We start from the raw sequence: 24,741 nt of genomic DNA, 5'->3' as shown, positions 1-24,741 counted from the left end.
ACCTTTAAAAAATTAATAACAACAACAACAACAAAGGTCAAACAGATACTCGATTTTTACTGGTGCTCCTACAGGTATTACACTTACATTTACTTATTTGACTGTTTTACAGTGATATACGTACCTTATTAGCCATTAATGTCCATTTACTGCATATTGAACTAGAAAACTTAGATGATCTAATACAACGCATAGCTGTGGTTATAAAAAGCAGATGAGGTTCATATCAGTGTTTGAAATAAATTATAAATAAAATGGGAGGTACACATTTTTCTTATTCCAGGAAGAAAACATTTCAGAAGTAAATTAAATATAATCAGATAAAACACAATTTAAATTTCATTCCCAATGACAGTGGATCAATGCAAGTTAACAAAGATCCACATACTATCCTCTTTCATCCTTCCAAAAGTAGCAGTTCTATAATGAGGTAGATGCCAGATAATTCCTGACAACCATTAACCTAAAGGAACAGCATGATGTAGCGGGTTGAGGATAAGATTCCCCATACTATTTTAGCAGTTAGCTAAGTAGCCCCTCTTCCCCTTTTGATTCTTTTTGCTTATTCCATCTTTGAACACTCAAGTAATACATTTACCTTTCCAACTTGTTTCAGTGAACTATTACCTAATTAACGTCTGAGTAGCTCTTTAAAAAGCAAAACAACATTACTGATAGTCACTGACTATCAGTGACTACCCGTCACTAATGTTACCCTGGGAAACATTAATTTACAATTAAGAGATACATACATCAATGGGAAACTATAAGACTTACTATAAAAATCTTACGTTTTCATCACGAAGTTGCATGACCTCAAGGTAAGAAATCAAATAACAGCATCCGAGCTTTGCTCCTAATATATTTACTGCAAAAAGTTTTTCTCTGTCTAAAATTCAGTTTGCTTCACTACACATGAGTTATTTGGCATGACATGTTGTACACATATGCAACAAACCAGTTTCCTGTTTCTGCCTGAATATAAAGAAACAATTTTTACTGTGAGGGTGACTGAGTACTGCTACAGGTTGCCCAGGGAGGCTGTGAAACCACTATTCTTGGAGATATTCGAAAGCCATCAGGACATCAGCACCAGCCTGCTCCAGGTGACCCTTCCTGAGCAGGGCGTTGGTTGGACAAGACAACTTCCAGCAGTGCCTTCCAACCTCAACAATTTTGTGATTCTGTTAGAATATTGCCTCTTTTTAAGACTATTCACAGACTTTGTGTTGTATGCTACAAGTACTTACCTGCGGTTACCACCCATGTATCATAATCACCTTTCAAAATATTCCACTATACAAGAAATAAAGCAGTCCCGCTAATCCATCTTTATTGACAGATTCCACTGTGCTACAAATATTTACACCATGTTAACAACAAGCAATGTGTTATACAATGGCTATTCCCGATACTAAGAGGCTGTCCTATTTTATTAAAACAAATAATTTGTCTACAATATCTCCTTCCTGTTGATCTTGCTACTTTAATCTCCTCTGGAAATAATTACAGATGAATATGATAAAACATTGGGACACCTGTAACTGCAAAGTGCAAATACCTTGAGATTTAAAAAGTATTATGCATGCACATCCATGAACTGGTTTTGTCTCAAGAGTTCAGGATCCCAGGGCTCTGCTCTCACACCACAATGTTCAGCGTTAGTCTCAATTCTAGATTCTGATACTACCCTAAAAAGTAAACTACTGAATGTCAGAGTCTTATGGATACTTCCACTAATCTGATACTTTTGCTATCAGATTTCAGTATCTTTAAGTTTCCAGAGCCTGGTTTGTTTTGTCAAGCGACAACTAAGACAGTTCATTAAAAGTGAATAGACCCAACAAATGTTCCATGGCTATAAATTCAGGGGAGGTATTAATTCTCACTGCAAGACTTGAGTTCAGAGCACTTTTACGAGTTTTCTTCATCCACACAAAGGAACTTAACTTTACCTTGTATACTTAGCAGCTAGCTTTATGTATGGAAGTTTCAACAACAAAACATATACTGTTACATGTTGGGGTGGGGGGGGGTTCTGTTTCCCACTTCTACTTCATTTTTAAAGATATTTATGTATCTCATGGACCACTAGCATACTAGGCCTTTAGTGAAAAGCAGATGCACTACGATCATTTTATATACCAGCTGTGCACACAAAGGAAACTCATGATTCCAGCATGCACAAAGCTATGTTTGCAAACTTTGCCGATAAATTTCACAAGTTGTTTTGGATATTGGAAAATAATTACCTTGGAATCAAAGCCTGTTTTTATAGCTGTTAAATTACATGTTTTGGTTTACTATACTTGTTCTGTGCCTTTAATCACTTGTATTAAGATTAACATTACCTTTTTCTTTATGGCTACATATTAGTAAATAATATCTGAAACTATACGAAAAATATCTTTCTTGTTTCCATTCCTCAATTTATTGAAAGTGCCTTTTCCTTCATTCAGTTTTCTCACTAAAAGTGCCTGCAGTTTGAATTATTAAATACTTAATTATTTATCCCAGATAAAACATTGAAGAAGCTTTAAAACCTAGGAAATCAAGGCAACAGAGCAACAGCAAACATTTCCACTAGAGAATCCAATCAAGGGTTCATTCACCATCCAACTTAAACTTAAAACTCTTATCTAAACTAAAGCAAGCAAAATCCATGAGTCTCAAAAGCCCCTCTTTCTAGAAGAAAAGGCTCAAAACCTTATGAGAAACTCGTTTTGTTGGACGTTTCACATTCCATCTAAGGTTTATTCCCCTATATATATATTCCTGCTTCTAATATCAACCAGATGTGACAATGAAGTCTAAGCCGCACTGTAAAAGATGCAAAGATATCCTGTAGTTTGGCATTTTGGGAGAGGCTTGGAGAAAAAAGGCAAAGGTACCTGGAGTGTAAGTGATTGAAGAAGTAGTTATAATGAGAAGCATTCTAAGTTAAATTTTATTAGTTGTCAGAAAGACTGCATTTCAGTGAAAATGCACAGTGCCCCAACATAAGTACCCTATGGTGACAAACAAGGAAGCCATCTGCAACAAGAGCATAGCTGTCCCAAACTACACAAACAGCATGCATATGAAACAAAAGAAGAATCCAACATCGCCAAACAGGTTTGTCCTCTAGCTTTTCAAGCACATTATTGACAGGAAAGCTTAGTGTTCTACATTTTAATTTCCACCAGCAATACGACTGAAGAGATTCTGCTGATACTGAACTACATAAAAAAAACTTTCTTTCTCCAGTAAACTCACAGGCAGATTTCAGCCCAGCTGACAGAACACTGAGAAAAGTCTTCACGTTTGTTTTGCAACCTTTAACTATTCCTGAAACATTAACAGCTCCTCCCTGAAACCCTCCAGCACACAAAATTCCTGCATGTTTAAACAGGTCAGTCACTTGATCTCCACCAAATTCTATTAATGATAATAAATATACCCAACTTTCACACTATTACCAAGTTATCAAACTTAAAACGCCACCTTTGTGTTTAGTTTATATTTTTTTTAAAAAATTGAGTTTGGACCTTCATTAACAAAGTTGTAGGCTGTTATGGTTCACTGCATGCCAGCTAAAGAGAGCAGCTAGAAAAATCACTGCTCATTTCATCTGTATTTGGACAAGACTGAGTTCTTAGTTTTCAACTAATAACACCAAATTTTACATTTGTGGAACACTGCAGGGCAATATTTAGTTCTTAAAATTTTGCATCATTTCAGCTGTAGCACGCTTACACAATTAAAATACTCTATTTTGGACTTTCTAGTTTATCAGGATTATAACTATTAAAATAGAATAAAGTAATCGACTAATAGCTTAGTAGCCCAGAGTCAACAGTTTGAAACCATGGCAGCAGAAAATATATACCTATACTATGGAAAATTAAAATTAAGATCACAATTATCTACACTTTTTAACGTTCATTTTAATTCACTCCTCGTAAAGGCCACAGAATCTACATCACCCATGTATCAGTCCCTCTTATCAATTTTTGCTTCACTACTTTTATTCCCTTTCATCACTTTCTCAGCTATGCTTTCTTCTTGAAAGTCTAGGTCAGAGCAGCTGCAGGAAAGGAATGCAAGCATCATGCCTCTTCATTGAAGCGTTTTACCCAGAAAGCTAGTTGTGACCAACGGAGACTGGTACTGCTGGACTTAAGACAAGTCATAACAGAAGCGAGAAAGAACAACTCTGAAATCTACTAGCAGTAGGACCAAGACAGTAACACAAAAAAATAGAAAGTAACCACCTTGGACATACTTTTCTTTTTCCTCAAAGTATTAAAGATATATGTGTGTGTGTATTTTTACAAATTCTAGTAGGTAGCAAATTTCTTGGTTTTATCCCATCACTGAAAAACATACAACCAAACTGCATTGGGAGCCATAACAGTTCACTTAGCTAAGATTTATTTACTTAAAATATACACTATATTTATATAACACTTGTATCTTCAAAAGAAAAAGCAAGTTTCCACTGACAAACAGTGCTAAAGTGATCTATCTAAAACACTATTAAACAGTAAGCAAGAGTTTGAATGAATGTCAGTGAATAAAGACAAATGTTTCAACAGCATCCGTTGGGAGTCATTACAGAAAACAGCATTCATATTAATCATTCTATTCTATGTAATTTTATTACAATCTTTATATTCTAAAAGCAAAATTGTTACTTTTGCTATTAAGGACTATAATGTATCATGATTACATGATCTACTAAAAAATACACACTCTGGTATTGAAAAGCCTCAATTACTTCACTTAGTTTCTTTGTGCAAGGCTCCCTAAGACAGATGCACACAAGTTATCAACACACACAACCTTCCCTCAAAACCACAAATTACCATAAAGTTCCTTTCCGCCTAATGATAGCCATGTACAACGCAACCACTCACAGAAGTTTCAACATGTTAAACTGGAATTTGTATTAGTGGATACATGTAATCACTATAAAAAAAATTTTCTTGAAAGCATCACCATTTCCTTAGACGACCAACTTATATAAAGCAACTCTTCTATGAAATAAATACAACTAGCATCTTCTGGAGACCAGATCAGGGTATCTGCAAGTAAGTATCAGCTCACGCTTTATACTTGAGGGGAGTTTCAAGATACAAAATTTCAAAAACATGCAAAGAACACTAGGAAATACAACCAAATCACTCAGCCCTAGCAAATCCATTGAGCAAATATTTTCTAGTGCACTCAAAAGCTACGACAAAGCTTGCAAAAACAAGTCCAACGAAGATTATTCAAGCAGATTAAGACTAAAAGACAGCTATAGTTTGTAATTATTTATATTTTTATACATATATTTTAATCTCCAGAATGATGTCATTCACTTGTACAGTTTTTCATGAGCAAGTTTGGACAACAACAAAGTTCATAACAGAAATTCTCCAAAACTGTATCATTATTACTCGTTTCACAACACTGTTCAATTTGTCTGCTTTTAAAACATCAACAAAGAGCCTACTGTTTTTTAAATAGTCAACTGATTCCAAAATTGATCTTCACCATCACCATGTGTTTTGTATTTCCACAGGAATTAAAATTTACTGCACTGCCTAAATGGTTTGTTTGGTTGCATATAGAGATATTGAAACTGTTATAAAAACTCCACATGGATGTAACAACTTTTCTGCCATCCTGTAGTAACTTTGCAATTTCACTAGCCAAATCATAAGTCTGTCTATCTAGTCTTCCATAAACAAACTCAAGGATAAAAAAAACCAGTTTTACCATATAGCACATCTTTCAAAAAGACAGTCTGGATCATGAGTTTAACTTTGGCAGGATCTAGAAAGCAATTTCGAACAGCTTTTGACTACTCCTTTAAAAAGGCAGATGATTCTTTTCTTGATAGTAACCGTGCAGGCACCTGTTCATCCATTTTATCTCCATTCACCTTTTTTTTTTTAATATATTTTATAAATCATCCAGTCATCGTGCTAACACCACCCTCTCCCTCCCCCCACCAAAAAAAAAAAAAAAAAAAAGCCAAGCTTATGTTAGTCTTCTCTTGCTGTTCAAACTGGTCTTGATGCCATCTAAACATCTTATAACGCAATTTTTATATTTCAAAAGGATGAAAAATTCTTTACCTCTCTGTATTTCCTCATCTTCCTGACTGACAAGGCAGCAGCCATAACTTTGCTGGTCTGCCTGGCAATGCCTTGACTTATTTAAAAAGATAATTTTTAAAACTGAAAAAGTTATAACAGTCTGTATTATGTCAACATGCTGATTTTTAAATAAAAGTATGCAATCTCTTTTTGTGGATGTGTAAACTATACTAGACATGTGAAGTTGCCACTTTTCATGGTTTCTATAACTCTACATAGAGAGATGAAAATAATTCACCTTGAAGTCATCATGGTGAATATATGAAGAATAGAAAAATTTTGTGGTTTTACTTTTCTCTGATATTTATGCTCTACTGAATTACAACTACACACATGCAAACATAACACATCATCTTAAGAACCCTTACTATCTAGCAGTTCTAATGTCACAAAAATTAAACCTTTCGCCACAGTCAAAACACAAACGTACAAATCTGTATAATAAGGAACATACAATAGAAACATAAATCAGATAATACTTACAATCTAGTTAACTTCTGTGTGTTCTGAAAAAGCAGCTCTGGAAGAACTTGCAATTTATTCTTGTTCAGACGCCTAAACAGTTACAATCAGAATGAAAAAAAAATTAGATTATCTTCCAATTTAAGAATCTTATTCTATTATGCATAAACACACGAAGCTCCTATTGTATTAAACCTCATGCCACGAACTCAGCATAGAATGCATTGTGTATGTTATTCATACACAAGCCAAACAGATCATACCATCTGGAGAGCACCTGCTTACAGTCTTGAGATAGGGAGTCAAGTGACAGTCACCATAAAGTTTGAATGTTTTAATATGGATGAGTACACAATTTTTTTTTTTTTTTAATCTTCCTCTGGATGCCTACTAACAGTGAATCATATAACCCCCATGGTCAGCTTTTATTGCTCTGAGGAATAGTTACCAGGAGGTATCTGGATTTTCTCTCTCCTCCTAAAAATGTAGGCACAGTAAATTAAGTAACTTGACCAACCAAGATTATTTCCAGATTAGCTATTATTTCTACAGTATACACACAAGATTTTTTTTTTTTTTTTTTAAGAATTTTCTTAAAATTTCACTTTGAAAATATGAGCGCTGTTGTAGAACATATGAACATACAGGTAACCAGACAATTATATGGTGATTTGAAATAGAATCTTAATCTTTAAGATTCTTCCAGAAATGTTTTAGAGAACTGCTTAATGTTTATACATTAGTCCATTTTACTCACTCACCATGAAAAGTTTTACACTGATGACCACAACTTGTCAACTGTAAGAAATCAACTGTTAGAAGTTACTCCAGCTTAGCATATGCTATAAAAAGCATAAGCTTCCTCTCCTTTGTAAAATGCATGCCAGCTCTGCAAAATCTAAAAGCAGTTCTACTTATAAGAAACAATCTTTTTCTACAATCCTTTTTCTGTTGTCTGACAATAAAAACTGTCCCTTGCTTCCACAGTCCTAATGAATGTTATTTACATAATGAAGTTGACCTAAACCAATTACATATAACTCCACTGTTCTAAACAGGAAGCTGACTTCTAATGTATGTTCATATATAAGCCCGTATTTATGGTTCCTTTGATCCCAATTTACCTTAAAAGTTAACTTTGATAACAGATCTATTTTTGCTAAAGTTTTGATCTCAGAAGACACCTGGAACTTTTAGAAACCTACTGATACTTAGCATGCAGTATCTGGTTTCCAATTTTCTTACGCACTGAGTAATTTCACTATCAGAATTCAAGAATTTTTTTGATTGAAAGGCCTTCCTCAGAGATCAAACTAATGTTGTGGGGTTTTCATATGGCAGAGTTTTCATATGGCTACCATATGAACATGTCTTGCAAGATAAAGGGGCGATGGAGGAGAGGGGAATATTAACTTCTCTTTCTGACACCTAGAACAGATCAAAAGGCAGCTTTTGCTAGCTCGCTTACAGAGCCTAAACATCATGCATTACGCACGCCACATGCTAACTTAAGCAGAAAAAAAAAATTGGTTATTTCACTGTGCTTTTACTGACTACCCAACTACATTTCTGAGAGAAATGAACAAACCAGTAAATGAAACACTAAACAAGAACATGAGAGATACTAAGCACTAGTTTGCATTAAGTACATGGGAAGATTTTAAACTGGATTCCCTTACCCATGTGAAATTTCACACTTTTATACCTAATTAAACTTGATCTTAATCTTGTATAATTTAAGGTTGATAGTAATGTGCTACTTAATCCTCCTCAAAATCATGTTTTCAGTTAAGCATGTTTATATTCTAGAATAGTTCATCTACTTAGTAAGATGAAATACAATGCAAAAAATTACTTATGATACTACAGGCCTTAGAACTCCTCAGTTCCATCCTCATTCATCAAGACTACCACTAGTTCTTGAGAAACACTAAACGTTGAACTTATTTATCGATCAAAATGAAAAAGACTGCCAGTGAGTCATCTATTCCACATAGTTGTCTAATGTTTATTACTGTGTCTGATCATCATTCCAGTCTCACAATGTACATGCAAATCCAATCTGACTTATCTCAAAGCAATGTCCAAGGAATGCTTTAAGAATATTATCTCTACTTGCAAGGATTTCACAAATGCCGCTTTTATGCTTACTGTTTTAAGCCACAGAATCTAAGCAAAATGAGATTAAGTTTCTAGAATAGGAGGTTCCACACCAACAAGCAGACAAGAAAACATATGTAGTAACAAAAAATTGTGTTTTCAAGGTTAGAAAGTTTGCAATCTGAGAAGTCAAATCTTTACAATTTCTAGTGACACAAACAACTTCCCGGAGAAAAAAAAAGATAACAAATATTTTTTCCTAACTTATTATCAAATTAATCAAGAAGATCAAATATTTTAAATTGTTTCCTATTATGGGCCAACACCACTGTACCTGTGATGGATAAAGGACCAAACTCTCAGCTGCTCTTTTAAATTGTCCTAAGCATTTTAAGATTTCATCCTGACATTACCTTAGTATTGATTTTCTTTCAAACATCATATGAAGTAAAGTCCACAAAAAGCACACTTTTGAAAAGCTCACATTGTGACCTACTGTTCACTAGCACTAGACATTTCATATTGGTCTAGACATATTTAATATTTTTAACATTATATTGTTATAAACAAAGTGTTGGCCTTTTTATTCTGCAGCAGTAAGCAAGCTGAATCCATCTATCAAGACCAATAACTTAATGACATTCTTCCTTTGCCTTAACTCATGTAAGCTTGGTTTTCAAAACAACCCATCAATACAGGTTAGTGCTCCTGCACTGTACTGCACATACCATCCTCAGAATAGTGTAAACACACAGTACTTCTGTCACAAACAGAGCTTGCAGCTAGTAAGGCAAGGAAGGCTACGTTATTAATTGATAACTAAGCGAATCTGAGGTAGCAACAAACATTTGAAGAGTCCATGGCTACTGATGTCTTGGTTCAAGCTATAGGACTCTCCAAACATCCCTTCCTAAGATTTACTTCAAGTTGGAATTTCTGCCAAAAGTAATTTTATTCATAGTTTGATTCTCAGGGGAACTCAGGGAATGAACAGGGTTTTGTTTCTCTTGAACATCACCTACTGTATTTAAATAACTTCTACTGCAATACGCAGCTAAATATAAGACTAGATCAGCCTATACAAACTCAGACATACTTGACATAGGATACATTTAACATGGTTTTATTTATTATGTGCCAGAAAGCCACCAATAGCCTAGGAAAATCACAATTACTCTTCTTATTTCTCTTCCTGGGCTTGAGAGAAAGGCTATTAAGAAAGTTCTCAATACAGAAGTATCAAAGTACAAGACAGAATGTTTTTAAATCCTATAAAAGAGACAAAGAAGTGTTTAAAAATTATTTAATGAAAAGAGCAAATGTTCTGAATGGTCATTTATAAACAGTTTCCTCTGGTTTGACAGAGAAGTGCCAAACACGAATGAAACATTATGGAATAGCTCCTAACATGCCATTTGACAAGAACTTCAGTTTATCCTCATTTATCAGTAAGCTCTAGGACAAATAAGGAAACTTCAAGTGCAAGGTGAAGCAAACATTAGGAATGCCAGCACAGGGCAGGATAAGTTTTAACGTAGCTGTTCCTAAGGGGAACTTCAAAGCACAGGCAGAGTACGCTTTAAGGAATCCATTGTGCAGCAGCCCCTTCACACACGGAAAGACCTGCAGAGCAGTATAGAAACACCCTATGCTTGCTTAAGCCTGTTACCTATGAGAGCCTTTCACCATCATTTTACTGCCTAAATCTTAATCCTGTCAGGTGTTTAATTCTAATTACAACAGTATTTCTGATTTTATAACAAATACCTTGGAAAGGGGGAAGCCATATATTATTACAATAAAATAAAAATGGTCTGCAAAAAGTTCATAAACAAAATGAGCCAAAATCTTGTAAAGTGATTTTGTGGACACTGTTCTTGTGACTGCACTGTATTAATAGATATAGATATTCCGGATTTTAAATTAGTGACTTAAAATAGAAGTAACATCAAGACATGATACCTGGAAATTGGATTTAAGAGCCAAGCCATTTTTGCAACTGCAACTAGCTACACCATGAAGGAATGATGTCAGTTTTGTGAATCTGAACAGTAGACTAGAATTAAAGAAAATATCATTTACATTTTCTCATGAGGAAAAAAAAAAAAAATCAGTCAAATTTTCATTGTCACACCAAATCCTTTGCACTGTTCCAACTGGGAGCGCCACCTGGGACTCATAGCACACTACGACTAAGAACTTTGATCTGTCCTCTTCTCTCATGTTCAAAACGCATCCACCACGCAACCAGCACATGTACATGCTCATGCGTGCGCACGCATAGCACCAATCACCACCATATCGACACTGAGGTACGCCCAGAGGAAGGAATCTAGGGCACAGAGCCAGACAAGATCTGGTCCACGTTGTTTCACCTGGGACTGCTGGATGAGAATGCAGCTGTTCAGTCTCTGAAGTATTTTGAACTGGATGTTCTACAGCTAATAAGACCTGCAAAGTATTCCTGGAATTTGGAGCACTGGGCAGAATGATGCATAATCACCTAATGCCACAGAACAGATTAGCTCCAGTGCTGGATCAGAAGCAACTCTGGATGTGCACAGCATGGAGCCCAGACTAATAAAACCTCCTGGAAGCTGAGGAACTGTGCAGAGAGGCTCTCCAGGAGTCATATCAGCTCTGGCAATACCTGCATTGAGTCAAAGTTATTAAGTCTGATTAGACACATGCTGACTGTACAGTCAACAATCTCCATACATTGCAACTCCTGCCATCTTCCAGATTACTTTAACCACTACTATGCATGGGAACTTGCACATTCTGTTTTGTTAGTCTGCTGCTCAAATCCCCATAAGTGACCCATAAAAGCTGACCAACCACCAACCACGAACAATAGTTCTCAATGTGTAAGCAATGGACTTCCAGGAGTCCATACGTCACCTCCAAGACATCCATGTAAGACTACCACCCTAGCACAATGTCCCCTCGCTAGGTTCAAATGTATATTCACCTATGCTTCTGTTGGAAGATGTTTAAGGAGCTCTAAACAGTAAAGGCTAAAAACCTGTATTTCTGTTTGCAGGAATTCACTACAGAAGTGAACTACTGTTTCTTCTGAAATTATTATAAATCACTGGCACACTTCTAGTAACTAAGATTGCTTAGTAAACTGCAAAATTCCATCTCGGGTATAAGCTTATCTAGAGTTCAATTATGTTTGTATACAATATGGTTTCATCCTCTTAAAATCCCTCATATAGAACCAGGCATATAAGTGGTTCAACTCTTCTAATCACCTTACACAGGAATACAGAGTTAAAACTTCAGTGTATGAAGTACTGGGGTATTGCAGGAGCACTTCTATAAAATGTTCAACATTACATATAATAATGTTCATAACATCATATATATGCATAATATCTCTGCCCACCACAATAGTTATGAATGATAGCTTTATGTAATAAAACTTCATACTTACTAAATGTGCCCACAAGTTTTTAACAAAAGAAGAGTAACTCCTTCCTTCCAAGCTGCAGACAACAAGACGTGTCAGCATTATTTTGTAAGATATATACCTCAGGTTACTTCTTGACTATTATTCTGGATATTACGTGACATTATTTTCAAGGCAGATATAAACTAAGATAGCCATTAAACAAAACAAATACAATGATAGGTTACCTCCAAGAAGATAACTAAATATACCTTTAAAAGAAACTGGTGAGCTATGCACTGAGAAAGACTGCTGTTAACAGTCTGGTTAAAAGGGCTACTTTCCTGAAACAGTACTAACCTACCTAAAAATGGACGGGGGCGGGGGGGGGGGGGGGGAAGACCAAGAAATCAGAAAACAAAGAAAAACATTTTAAAAAATTAAAACCCAAGAGACTTGCCTGTTCTTCTCCAAAGACAGCCAGAGTCTTCCACAGCATTGTCAGGGAGCGTATGTTGCAGCTTAAGTCACTTCAGGTTTTTACCAGTGCTGGGCTGCAAGTTGGACTCAGGCACATAAACCCAACTATTTTTAAACCTTCCTCTACTTTCTAACCTCTTAACTCTACTTCACAGGAGCAATCTGAATCTGTTACCCAGCTAATATTTAGATCTGTGAAAGACTGTATTAAAAGCATCAACTGCAGTTGGAACTGGAAAGAGTAAGAAGGGCAACTTCAGAGGCAAAAAAGGACTTCTATCAGGGCCCAAACTGCTCAGCATACTTATGGGTGACCTGAAAAGGTAGAGCTGTAGGGGATGACACAATTTGTTGGTGATATCAAGTGAAGGCTGATTATAAACTCCAGAAAGAACTAATGGTATTTAGTGCCCAAAATGGCATATATAATTCATTACAGGTAAAATTTAACAGATATGCAAGGAAACGGATTTTTAAGTTCATGCATACAACAGCTGTCTCCAACCTGAAAATCACTTCTCGGGAAGTAGACCCATGAAAACATCAACTCACTGCTCTGTAGCAATTCATAAAGCAAGTGTTACAGATTATTAGAAGAATAATGGCTAACGATTATTTCTCTGTGTAAATCCATGGTGTATTCACATGTTGAAGACTGAGAACTTTTGGAATTTACACCTCAAAAAGGATCCCATAAGGTTTGGAGAAAGATGGCAAGGATGATCGGAGTTACAGAGCAGCTTCCATATTGGAACAACTTAGTAGACAGAGACTCCCCACAAGGAAAACAGCTGAGGGAGAATATGCTAAAGGTCTGTACAATTATGAAGCAAGGGAAGGTGATAAGAAACAGTTGTTCCCATCTTTTGTAATACAAGAAAAAACTTGGAAGTATCAAATGTTGTTGATGGTAGCTTCAGAAAACAAATGGAATTAATTTTCCCACACAACATGCAGTTAAATTGTGTAACATCTGATTGTAAATCATTAGTTGCTAAGTTTTTGTGGGTTTAGAAGACAAACAACTAAGAAAAAATACTAAGTAATATTAATTACAAAGACCCAATTGATGATTCAAGTGATCTCTGTCACAATATAATTTATATATTTGCTTTTTCTTCATGTGCTCTTCCTTAGAGAGTTTCAACTGGAGACACGATCCTGGCTTACTCATACTTCGGGTCTGAGCTAGTATGGCCATTATCTTCCGGCTTTTGGTACGGATTCCTTTTTTCTGTTCAGTTTCATCACGAAAGAATTTAAACTCACTACTAGAAATTTTAATTTATACTAAACAATACAAATGTAGATTTTAAGCCTCTATTCAAAGCACCTCTGCAAAGTCTCTGCACTGTGAAGTTTTCCTGCTGCACAAATTCAACGTGTTCCTAATGTAAGGCCTAAAAAGACTATTTGAACATCAAGGAGCAAAGTAAAAGATTCATAATTACAGTTGCAATCAAGAGATAGGTATATGCGTACATAGGCATATCCATATATCTATGCATACATCTCTATGAACATTACTTCCTTCTCATTTTATTGCAGCCAAAGCCCTTGCATCCCAGCTCTGATACCAACACGTGCCTCCTAGTAAGCTCTTTTGCTCCTCCTAGTAAGCTCTTTTGCTCCTCCTAGTAAGCTCTTTTGCTCCTCCTAGTTATATTGGATGTTGACTTCTATTCTCATATAATGTAAATACATAAATGTCTATACTTCACAGCTTTATCATGTTACAAACTGCATTTTCTTATTTATGATTCAGATGGCCTAAAATGCATACTTACGGAATTTGTGACCTTTAAAAGTCACAAGAAGTATACATGCGACATTGTCCTCCAGTGTATTATTGTTTTCTTTAGTGTGGCCACATACAGTATCAAACACAGTGTTTCAACAAAGGACAAACACTCCCTCTCGCCTCCCAAAAATATTTTGCTCCTATACATAGCAAGTGCCAGTTTCCTCCCTTCCTCCCTCAGCCTACTGCCCATTTGGGGGTTCCCATGTCCTGAAGGCAACAGGATAGAGAGAAACAACATCAATGTCAATCACAGACTATCAAGGGCCCTTAAAAAAACAATGGAGAAGTTATTAACTGTGAAATTCCTACCTTCCTGGCTCCAACCAGGCTAATAATATTTCTTCCTCTGTCTGAAGCTGGGATAGGAGAGAAACTTAACTATTAAGATTCCCCTGACTATTAAAAACCAGAGTAAGAAACAACCACTGGAGCTTGGAAAGAGACAATGCTAGCAGCCTAGAGGTAGATTGAAGACATTTGTCAGGACCCTTCTATGAAATAAATGGAGGAAAAAACCCACATTTTAAAAGAGTAATTGTAACCTTTATTATATTCTTGTTTTATTCCTTTTCTTGGCTTCTGGATGATTTCCGGATTAGTAAAGATCCTCAATTTTGATTGGAAACTTTTCAAGTTGTTTTCAAGCTGTTTTCAAGCCAGAGGCCATGTTTTCCTGGAGGAGCAACTTACTTTGGGGTACTGACTTCAGCTGCATCCCTCAAGTTCACACAATTGGAAGGGTCACAACCAGTTCAGGTACATTGTCTCATGGAGTTCCACTCACAAGAAAAACAAACAAGAGCCAGATCTAATCTATATCAAGGGCATGATCAGTATAGATGGAAAAGAACAAGATGCATATGAAAACGCAACTATAACACAGCAAGAAGTCAGCCAGCAACCTCCCAGGTCTTTTTACCCTCTCCACCACAGGAGACAGTTTGCATTACAGTAAAATGACTATTTTTTTACCTGTCACTTCAGCCCCGTGTATTAAAGCCTTTAACTTGCTCAGCTTGCAACCATTTTAACCATCTTTTTTCAAGAAGAATCTAAACCAGTTTCTTTGCTGCTGCAATTTATGTAGGAGAAAACAATTTCAACAATCATGCAGCGTAATGCCCCTTACATGCAGACTATCCCTTCCTTCTCAAGGCTTGTATCACCATTGGAAGACTTCAGAAAGTTCAGAAGAATTTCAGGGTTCAGAAGTCAAATAAATGGGTAAAAGAACATTTTAAATCTCAGAGACCTATGCATTCCTCATACAATTAATTTTGAAATTTGGAAGCAGTTTAATGTAATCACATTCCTTCTTGGTATTTTTCAGCTCATGCATCACTATTTCCCTGTAAGTGAATATAATTTTTTATAATCTGCAATATTGCACAGGTAGGTTTAAGGTATTATTTTTATAGTGGCTTCTCTCATTTATTTACACACAAAATAAACAAATACATGCTTAGCGTGGGTCTGACAGTAGCAACGTTAACAGATCATATCAAATACAATTGAATCCAGTATTTTGAGAAGGAACATTTTCAGCTTCGAGCTTTGTTCTTACAGCTGCAGAACAGTTTTACTCTGAGTAAGAAGCAAACCAAGGAAAACCCAAAACTCCTTTTCTGCCAAGTTACAGTGAGGGGATGCCCACTAACTACATGAGAAATTTCCTCCATGCTCTCTTCAAAGCTCCCCAAGAGATACTCGCCTCCTTCCCATAGAGTATGCAATCAATTCAAAAGCCCAGCATAAAACAAAGGCAAGTGCTATTTATTCAAACTTGGGAAATCATGCTATTTTCCAAGGCAACTTCATTTCTCATTATGCTACTGACTTGGTTTGAAAATTTTGAATACCATAATATCAGTAAAACATGCTTCATGCAAACGGCAAATATTCAAGGCATGAGCAGAAATCACTGAAGTTACATGGCTATGGAGGAAAAAGGAAAGGACCTGGCTTCTGCCAGAAGATCTCACAACAAAAAGCTCTTATACACATCTCTGCTTTCTATTTAAAATGTCTTGCAGTATTATATTTACTAATACTATTCTTGTATATTACTGAACACATTCCACCCAGAATTTAAGTTGATACACAGGCTATAATATAAACTGTCAGTTGTCTCTTTGAATATAGCAATTACCCAGCTTTAACCCTATGAATGTGTGTGATATCCATTGGTCTCCAAATTCTGTTTCTGCTTTTCTACTGAGCATCAACAGCTTTACTACCAAATCAAAATACTGCATATTTGTCATGAAATAAGTAGTATTCCATTCCTTTCCACACAACTTCAACAACTTTCAAATTCAATTTAACATCTATATTCGCATTGCTACCTATTATACAACTCATTCTCCAACAGAAAATAAAAATTTCAGTGTTTTTAGATTTTTTAAATGGGTAGGTTTAAGGGAAAAGGCCTGGTACTCCAGCCTTTAATATCCTGAAATTATCCACGTAACTTTGGGTTCACTCCCCAATTTGGTCATTTATTTTATTTCACACTCAAAACATCTGGGTCTCATTTTTGGCAATAAACAAGCTAGCTTCTTCTCCTTTGTTATTAAGAGCTCTATGGCATTGTCCTTGGAGAACAGCCTCAGGGAACATGAAGTAGTTTCTAAGAGTTACTTTAAGGGAGAAGCGGTTACATCACAAGCTTGGGTGTAACCAAGAAGTAATAAAAATGAATTAACGCATAACAGGAGACTCAGACAGAAAGAGGGGAGTTATTGAACTCTAAGGAGTTACTAAGTTTTCTCTTTTAAACAGCACTGACTTGGGAAACAGTAAAGCAGGAGCACAGTCAATTTCATTCAACGGTTTCATCAGAAAATCCTATTAGCATCAAGAAAGATGTTGTGGTCATTAACATAACTTCCTTTGCTTTGTATCACTGCCTTTTTGTAAGGGAAAGCAGTCAAGATACGGCACCTGTTAAAAAAGTCGACCTTGTCCATTACTTTCTGTCAGCACCTCTTTATATTACTACACCAGGAAATAAAGCCAGACAACATGTGATAGAATTTCAATAAGGTTGCTATGAGGAAGCTCAGTACAACCATATTACAGGATTATGGTGTGGAATAAGTAAACTTCTTTATTTACATGACATGTTAGTACAGAAGCTCTTCCAAAAACTGAGAGAGATACCACTGCATGTCGCTAAGGCACTGTTTTTTGAAGGAAAACTGTTTACAACAGTTACAACTTTGAGCTCCCTTATTACAAACATAGCAGACTGGGTGGTCCTGGTTCACGTTTTCAAAGCTGTCAGAAGTAATAACCTTTATTAGTAACTTTTCATTAGACTGAAAAAGATTATCTACCCTCTATCAGAAGCAGACTGCATTTCTTTGTACAAAGCAGCAGCATATGAACTGGTAGCTCTATAACATTTTTTAGTTTTCAATATAAGAATCCTCTTTTTTTTTTTCTTTTTTTTTTTTTAGGATCTCTTCATACGAAAACATCTAACCTTAAGAAGGAGGATAGAGCCAATATGTAAGCATTATATATGGATTTCCTCTGGCTAGGAACAAATTAGTAACATAAGCAAAAAAAGTGTGAGGAACAGGTTTACATTTCAATATTTTCCCAAAGCCAACATGAAGAAACAAAAAAGGCCTCGTAACATTCACGTATGTATTAAAGACTGAGATTAACGCCCTACATCATACAGAAATGGACAAAAGTGTTAGTACCAACTTAATTGTAGAAGGGCATAGAGAATCTTATGTATCAGAGAGCGTTTATTAATGACAACATCAACAGTAAGAAAATCCTGTAAATCCAGAAGTAGCAAGCAAAAGTACATGGACAATCTCTTAATTCAGCAGCGTATTTATGAAACCAGTTATGTTCATGCAGGATGGTAGTTTATATCTGCCTTTATCAGCCTTTAACATACAAGAATTTACAATTTCTCGTAATTCAAATAAATCCAAAATCTTGATCAGTAAACCTAATATAGAGACACTATCAGCAGAAGCTATCTGTTTCTCAGTTTCTGCAATGCTTTATTTCAAATCTAAAAAAATTTAGAACTTCACACAAAATCTTCCAATTGTTTTATCTTCAAAACCTTAATACAGAATGAGAAAAAACACAGTTACTTTCTCATTATTCCTCACAGACTACGTGAAAACAATAGGATTTTATCCAAGGAACATAAAGAATCTATTGCAGTATCACTAAATGTCCACCATTTTTAATACTTCCTCAATTTTTGTAAAGGCATCAAGAGTAAAATAGACATGGTTAAAACATTTTCTTACACCAGAGAGTAATCTCTCCAGGTCAGGGCTGAAACCCTATGAAGAAAGCAAAAAGTAAATTTTAGCGTGCACATCTCCAAGCCACATTGCCCCTGCTGACAAGTCTTAAAAGTTTACATTAATCAAACTAACCATTTCCAGAAGTCAGAAATAGCTGAGAATAATTAGCAAGAAAACTTGCAAGTACAACCATTACTGCAATTTTTACCAGGAGAAATAGAATACTGTTCCTATTTGATCCGTTTTAATGACTCGATACCAGCCCAGCTCACCACGCCTCTCCATATATAGTAAAGAATGCTTCTGTGGCAACATGTTACTCCTTCCTCCCTGGGGCTATATGCCAAGCAGAACTATTAAAAAAAGGAAGACTAGCAGAATCATCTCCTGCCTGAAATCAAACTGGATGCTTAACAAAGGATGCATGCTCCAAAGCCAACAGAATGAATATAAGAAAATAATTAAGTGGAACAAAGAGCACACTGTACACTTGAATTAAATCTGAGAATGGAAAAGCAGCTCTTGTGACTGCTTTATCACAAGACTGTGTGAATTACCTATCACAATTCAAGGGACATTTTCTCACTAGGAAGCCACAAGGGGTAACCAGCCACAAAAAAAATGCTGTCATTAAAGCAGCTTCTATCTAAAAATCGAGTGCACCCAATTTCTGTGATAATTACCTCTGATCCACTTCCACTTTCCCAGCAAGTTATGAAATGCAGGGGCTCAGTTTTTCTGAAGTGCTTCACTACCTAACAGTTCCCATTTCTCTCTTGTATTCCTAACATACTGCATCACACCTATCCCACTCAGAATTATCATAGACAAAAATTAAAATGTATACATAATATCCATAACATCTGCATGAACCCTAGAATCCTCTCTTCCTCTTGTGATCCTCATACTGTAATATCTTGAGACAAAGAGAAAGATCACGAGAAGAGATCATCTCCAAGCAACTGAGAACATAATACTAACATAAAGTTAACTATAAGCCAACATGAATTAGTTTATTCTGTTCCATACAAAAGGCTGCAGCTTCAGGTGAGCTCCAGTTCAGTGGAAACAGTTAAAATGGAGTTTTGCCACAGGAAAAGCAAGATCAAGACTCTGTTGGTCTGACCAATGGCAGAAAGGCTTCAAGATCTACATATTCATATATTCTCCAAGAACAAAAAGATGTTAAGTACTTTGAATTCATTGCTGTTCCACTCAGGAACCAGATTATTTAAGGATTGCTGTGCTTGACAGCATGAAATTCAGCCAACACCACAGTATTTCTCAGATGGCAAGCAGTATAATCCTCCTAATACGAGGAAGCTCAAAGAAGCAAAACCCTTTTGATAAAATTATTTAAGCTAAACAAAGTTCATCCAAATTATTCCAGACCAGCGATGTAGCAGTTCTTATGCAACAGTAAGACAGACCTTTAAGTATTTCCTACAGATCCTGGAGAAATGACTGTTAAATCCTTAAGTGTTTTGTTTAAGCAAATACTCCCATAAATCTTCATCAAGTATAAAAAACTGCTAAAATCAAACAAACAAGCCACAGAAAAGAATAATGTTTAAGAACTCTAATGGAATATTCAATGCTGATCAACTATTCCAACTGAATTATGGTTGCATTGTAGTGGAAGTGTCATTATTCCATTTGCTTTGCAACCATCACTTTCAGAAGCTTAAGAATCCTGTGGTTATAGAACCTCTTGTCTACATAAACGAGACCCAAATTTGTTTTTCCATGGGTTCTTATGGGTCAGTGACCTACTATGAAAATGTTTTTGATGAAATCAGGCTCGTTTATTTTCATGTTGTTAAAATAAACCTCTTTGTTTTGTAGCCCTGGTCAGATGTACTAATGCAAACCAAACCCAATTCACTGAAGCATGCATCCTGCTTTCTTGCTAGCTGCCCTTTGCCTCTCTTGCACTTTTCCTGTGTTTGGATTCCTCCTGTGCAGACCTATTGACAGAGCTGCTAATGGCTTCCTTCAGAAAAGAGGTGCCTTTCTTCTTTATTTTTTTTAAATGTTTACAAAAGAAATAAAAGGTTCACTCTTGCATCAGCAATAACCAAAAAAAGCTTGGCTGTCCAGCAATGGCTGAGTAATATGTAACTATATAATTATGTGCTACAGGCAGACATAGTAAACGATGAAATCTGAGGCTATTAGTGCCCTCTAGGAGTCCACCGTACATAAACACAGTTATCAGGAACTATCATTTTCCCAAATGCATATACCCAATTAGAAGATATAACCACTACACATGTACAAATCTGTACATCTTCAAAGAATCATTATAAAGTGATTTCTCATAACTACTTTATTCACCGAGTAGTCCCCAAAGGGTAGGTGACAGCTACTGCATCATTTTAAAAAATATTCCAACAAGAGTCCCATAAAAATAAACAGAAAGTAATATAGTTCTTGTTCACTTGACTTTCGTGGACAAGAGAGAGTGGGAAGGATTAATCTGTGAACTAGTTTATCACTACTACAGGCTTAAGAATTTTTTTGCTAAATAAAGATGGTCCAGTAGAAACTCAAAGCAGCAGGTAGTGCACAGGACTCTCAAGCCATCAGTTGATCAAGGCATATACTTGTTCCTTTTGACCTGTCCTTTCCATCTCATCTTCAGATTGCATGCACAAGATCTAGCTCATGCAAGTTATTTATCAACAGAAGAAGGCAAAGAATGAAATTTGTACCATTTAAGTATGTTTGTGCCACTCGCATCAACTACAGTTCCAAAAAAACCTGTCTTTCTGATGTGCACAGAAACACACATTATCAAACCTACTGTTGATGGATACGGAGCAAGTTTTACCAAGTTGACTATAGACTTCTTTACCAAATTAACCTGCAACTACTTTTTCAGTCCTGAAACTTCAAGCACAGCAATCACAGAATTTTGTGGCAAACTGACACTTTGCCATAATTTTTATGGGGTAATAGAAAAGGACGAGGCAATTTTTGCTTTTTTCTCAGAAGATCATAAGAAAAATAAACTATTTCCAAGTATATAACCTGTATGCACGTCAAAAAATGGCTCATCTGTGTACAAAGACAATTACACATATTTCAATGCTTGAAATAATGCTTAACTAATTTCAATAAAAGTTGAAGTTATATGCTTTAAAATAAGGAAAAAAAAACAACATCAAGATCCAAATTGCAGATGCTTCTCATCCGAGGTAACACCATGATCAGAGTATATTGCATAGCTAAGCACTACTGTTTTTCAAGTATGCAATGCCCACAAAATGACAAAGTATGCCTCCAAAAAAGCCCCAAATAATTTTTTTCCTATTAAAGCTTTTTCTCACCCTTCTATAAGAGTCATGTTTCCAGTGATGTTTCTAAAAATTTTCTAACGTTTTCACAAACATGGCTTAAACTACTTAAATACTTCGAAACAGAAATGTAGCCAGCTGTATTAAGACAGTAAACGGGCAACTGACTTTCTGCATAGGCAAAATGCAGACTGGGTACCTCTCAGAATTACCAGATTTCGCTTCTACAAGTTGTTTCATGCTTATTATTTTTCCACCACAGTCTTACTACACTAGTGATCCATACTTGAACCACTGTGTCTCCCCCCCCAAAAAAAAGAGTTCTACCTGCAAGCCTCTATTGACATGAGAAGGTAAACACTAATTAATCTTGAAATACTGAGACATGGACATTGCAGAAGCATGTATATATATTGCATACTGACTATGTTGTATAATAAATAATATTACATAATATCAAGTTCTAACCTTGAATATAATATATATTCTTAGGATTTTAGTAGCTTGCCCCAAAACCACTTTCTATTTAGCTTTTCCAAAAAATAGTGTGAATTCTTTTGTTTCAAAGTTATAGTGATACCTCAGCCCTGTGGTACATCTTTTGAAGAAAATTCAGTGAGTTCTTAGGAATAACTACTGACCAACCTTGTGGCTATGGTTTTTTTTTGAACTTGCATTGTCCTGTCTTGCACTTGGGACCAGACACCTTCTCACAGTTGCAAGAAGTTGCACTGCTTTCCTAAAGTAGCCAACTGCTAGTTGTTATAAAGCTTTAATAGATGAGGACCGTAGCAATCAACATCACACACAACCGGACTATGCTGTAACAATTAACAGCAAAAGATTCTCAAGGAACTGCTAAAACTGAAAGTTGCACTACATATGAAATCAACAAAATTCAGAAGGAAATTAATGTGTTTTTAACTTCCAAAATGTTAAGATGATCTTAAAGCTTTAAGTACACTTCATTTTGGATGTGCATTTACTACTTACAATACATATGAAAAATGATTTATCATTACTGGACAGTATCATTCTACTACAGTCAAAAAAGTAATGTTTTCCTGAAAATTTACTATAAATGATAGAATACGTTATTCACTATATGCACTGGGTATCTGCATGAAATAGGCCATACTTGACTATTTTCTTCAGTCTTTAACTGTTGTGAGAAGCTTGACTCTATATGGAAATGTATGTACTGGAGATTTTACAACATTCCTTTCCAACAAGAACAACTTTTGGGACTAATAGTTGCAAGTTCCCCTCCCCCCACAACAATTTTACATTGACTGTACATTTGAATTGTGGGAGCAGCAAAGAAAGAGTTCTTTTGAATTTAAAAAAAAAAAAATTAAAAAAATCTTTCCTGACCATATCTGGTATGTCATTTACACAAATGACTAATCTTTCTCTAAATTACTGGCAGTTAAGTAGTGTACAGTATTGACAGATAAATGAAGTATGTGAGCCATATCATGGGAACATTTATTTTGGCTGTTTGAGCCAAGAGCAACACATAAAGCTGAATCAAAAGCAATACAAAATTAATGAGCTTCCTTCTTTCCTTCCAAGAATTAATAAAGATGAGCTGTCAGCTTGAGCCAAGATGTGACTTGATAAGATATAGTACTTATATTCCTCCCCAATGATTTACTGAAGTGTACTATTCACACTCAAGCTGTCAATATATATTTTACTATTTTATTTTTTATTGGTAGACACACACCCCCCCATACATATACCAAGAACTACCATGTTCTTGCTATTGTTTTTGTCCTGTGTGTTTCTAAATGTAAACTGAGGTATCAACCACGCAGCTAAGTAATCCACCATTTGCATCTTGTATAGCAGCTTCCATCATGTTTCATGAAGAAATTTTGTACCTATTATTTTATCTTCTCATTATCATCCACATTTCTCAGGGAAGCTACTGATTTTGCCTGGGTTTTTGTCAAGCAAGTCTTATAGGAAACAGGGATTTCTTACTGGTGACTTGACAGCACTCCTTGTAAGTCAGATATTCAGTATGAGCTTCTTAGTGGGGTGAAGGGCAGCTGGAAATCCATTGAATACCTCTGCTCCAGACATGAAAAAGCAGTGGAACTTTCTGAAGTGTCTCAGCCCTCTCCATGAAAAGGACAGCATATCCCTAATACCTAAATTGTAGGCAGCTATTTCAGTAGCAACAGAATAAGATATGGAAAAGACAATAAGCAGTTTAGTTTCCTGCAAAAGATGAAAATCAGAAAACATCTAGTACTTATAGTCCACCTAGATCAGTATCCCATTTCCAACAGTGCCAATATGCAGATGCATACAGAGGCATAAGCACAGGGCAAGAATGTATGATACTGCTCTAGCAGCTTTGCTAGCTTTCAACCTTTTTCAGCTAGACTTCTTAGCTGGATGAAGATTTTGCATATTTAGTGGCCCTCAATGGATATCTCTTTCACGAACACAGCCAGCCTTCTGATGACCATCTGTAAACTTCTATTTTAGTCTTTTATGAGATCCAACATTTTAGGATTTCTCTATCCCCCTTCTGCTCCCCATTTCCCTGTTCTTCAACCCTGAATTGCATCTACTGCATTATTTCAGTCACTCAATTTCATAAGGTGCTTCTACAATTCCTCAGAGTAGGCATTTGGATTAAAACTGCCCATGAAAAAGTTTTCTGAAAGGTTACATAAGGGTGATAAAAGATCAAGTGGCTTGGGTCTCAGCCACTCTGCTAACAAGAGCTGATCTTTATCATGCAGGTTATTTTACAAATAACCCCAACAGC

General features: G+C 35.9%; 1 protein-coding gene across 5 annotated transcripts in view; it reads right to left on the bottom strand.

Moving 5' to 3' along the window:
- The window catches only part of SLIT3 (slit guidance ligand 3), a 535,954-nt gene that overhangs the window by 473,542 nt on the left and 37,671 nt on the right, over window positions 1-24,741 (bottom strand). For all 5 annotated transcript variants that reach the window (XM_069773165.1, XM_069773166.1, XM_069773167.1 and 2 more), the window contains one exon: window positions 6,612-6,683. In XM_069773165.1, the coding sequence (XP_069629266.1) occupies window positions 6,612-6,683 (72 nt within the window). The remainder of the gene's footprint in view (window positions 1-6,611; window positions 6,684-24,741) is intronic.

This window comes from Haliaeetus albicilla, chromosome 27 (assembly GCF_947461875.1).
Source record: "Haliaeetus albicilla chromosome 27, bHalAlb1.1, whole genome shotgun sequence".
Lineage (NCBI taxonomy): Eukaryota > Metazoa > Chordata > Aves > Accipitriformes > Accipitridae > Haliaeetus > Haliaeetus albicilla.
Note: the sequence above shows the minus strand (reverse complement) of the source record. Positions and strands in the feature narration are given on the sequence as shown.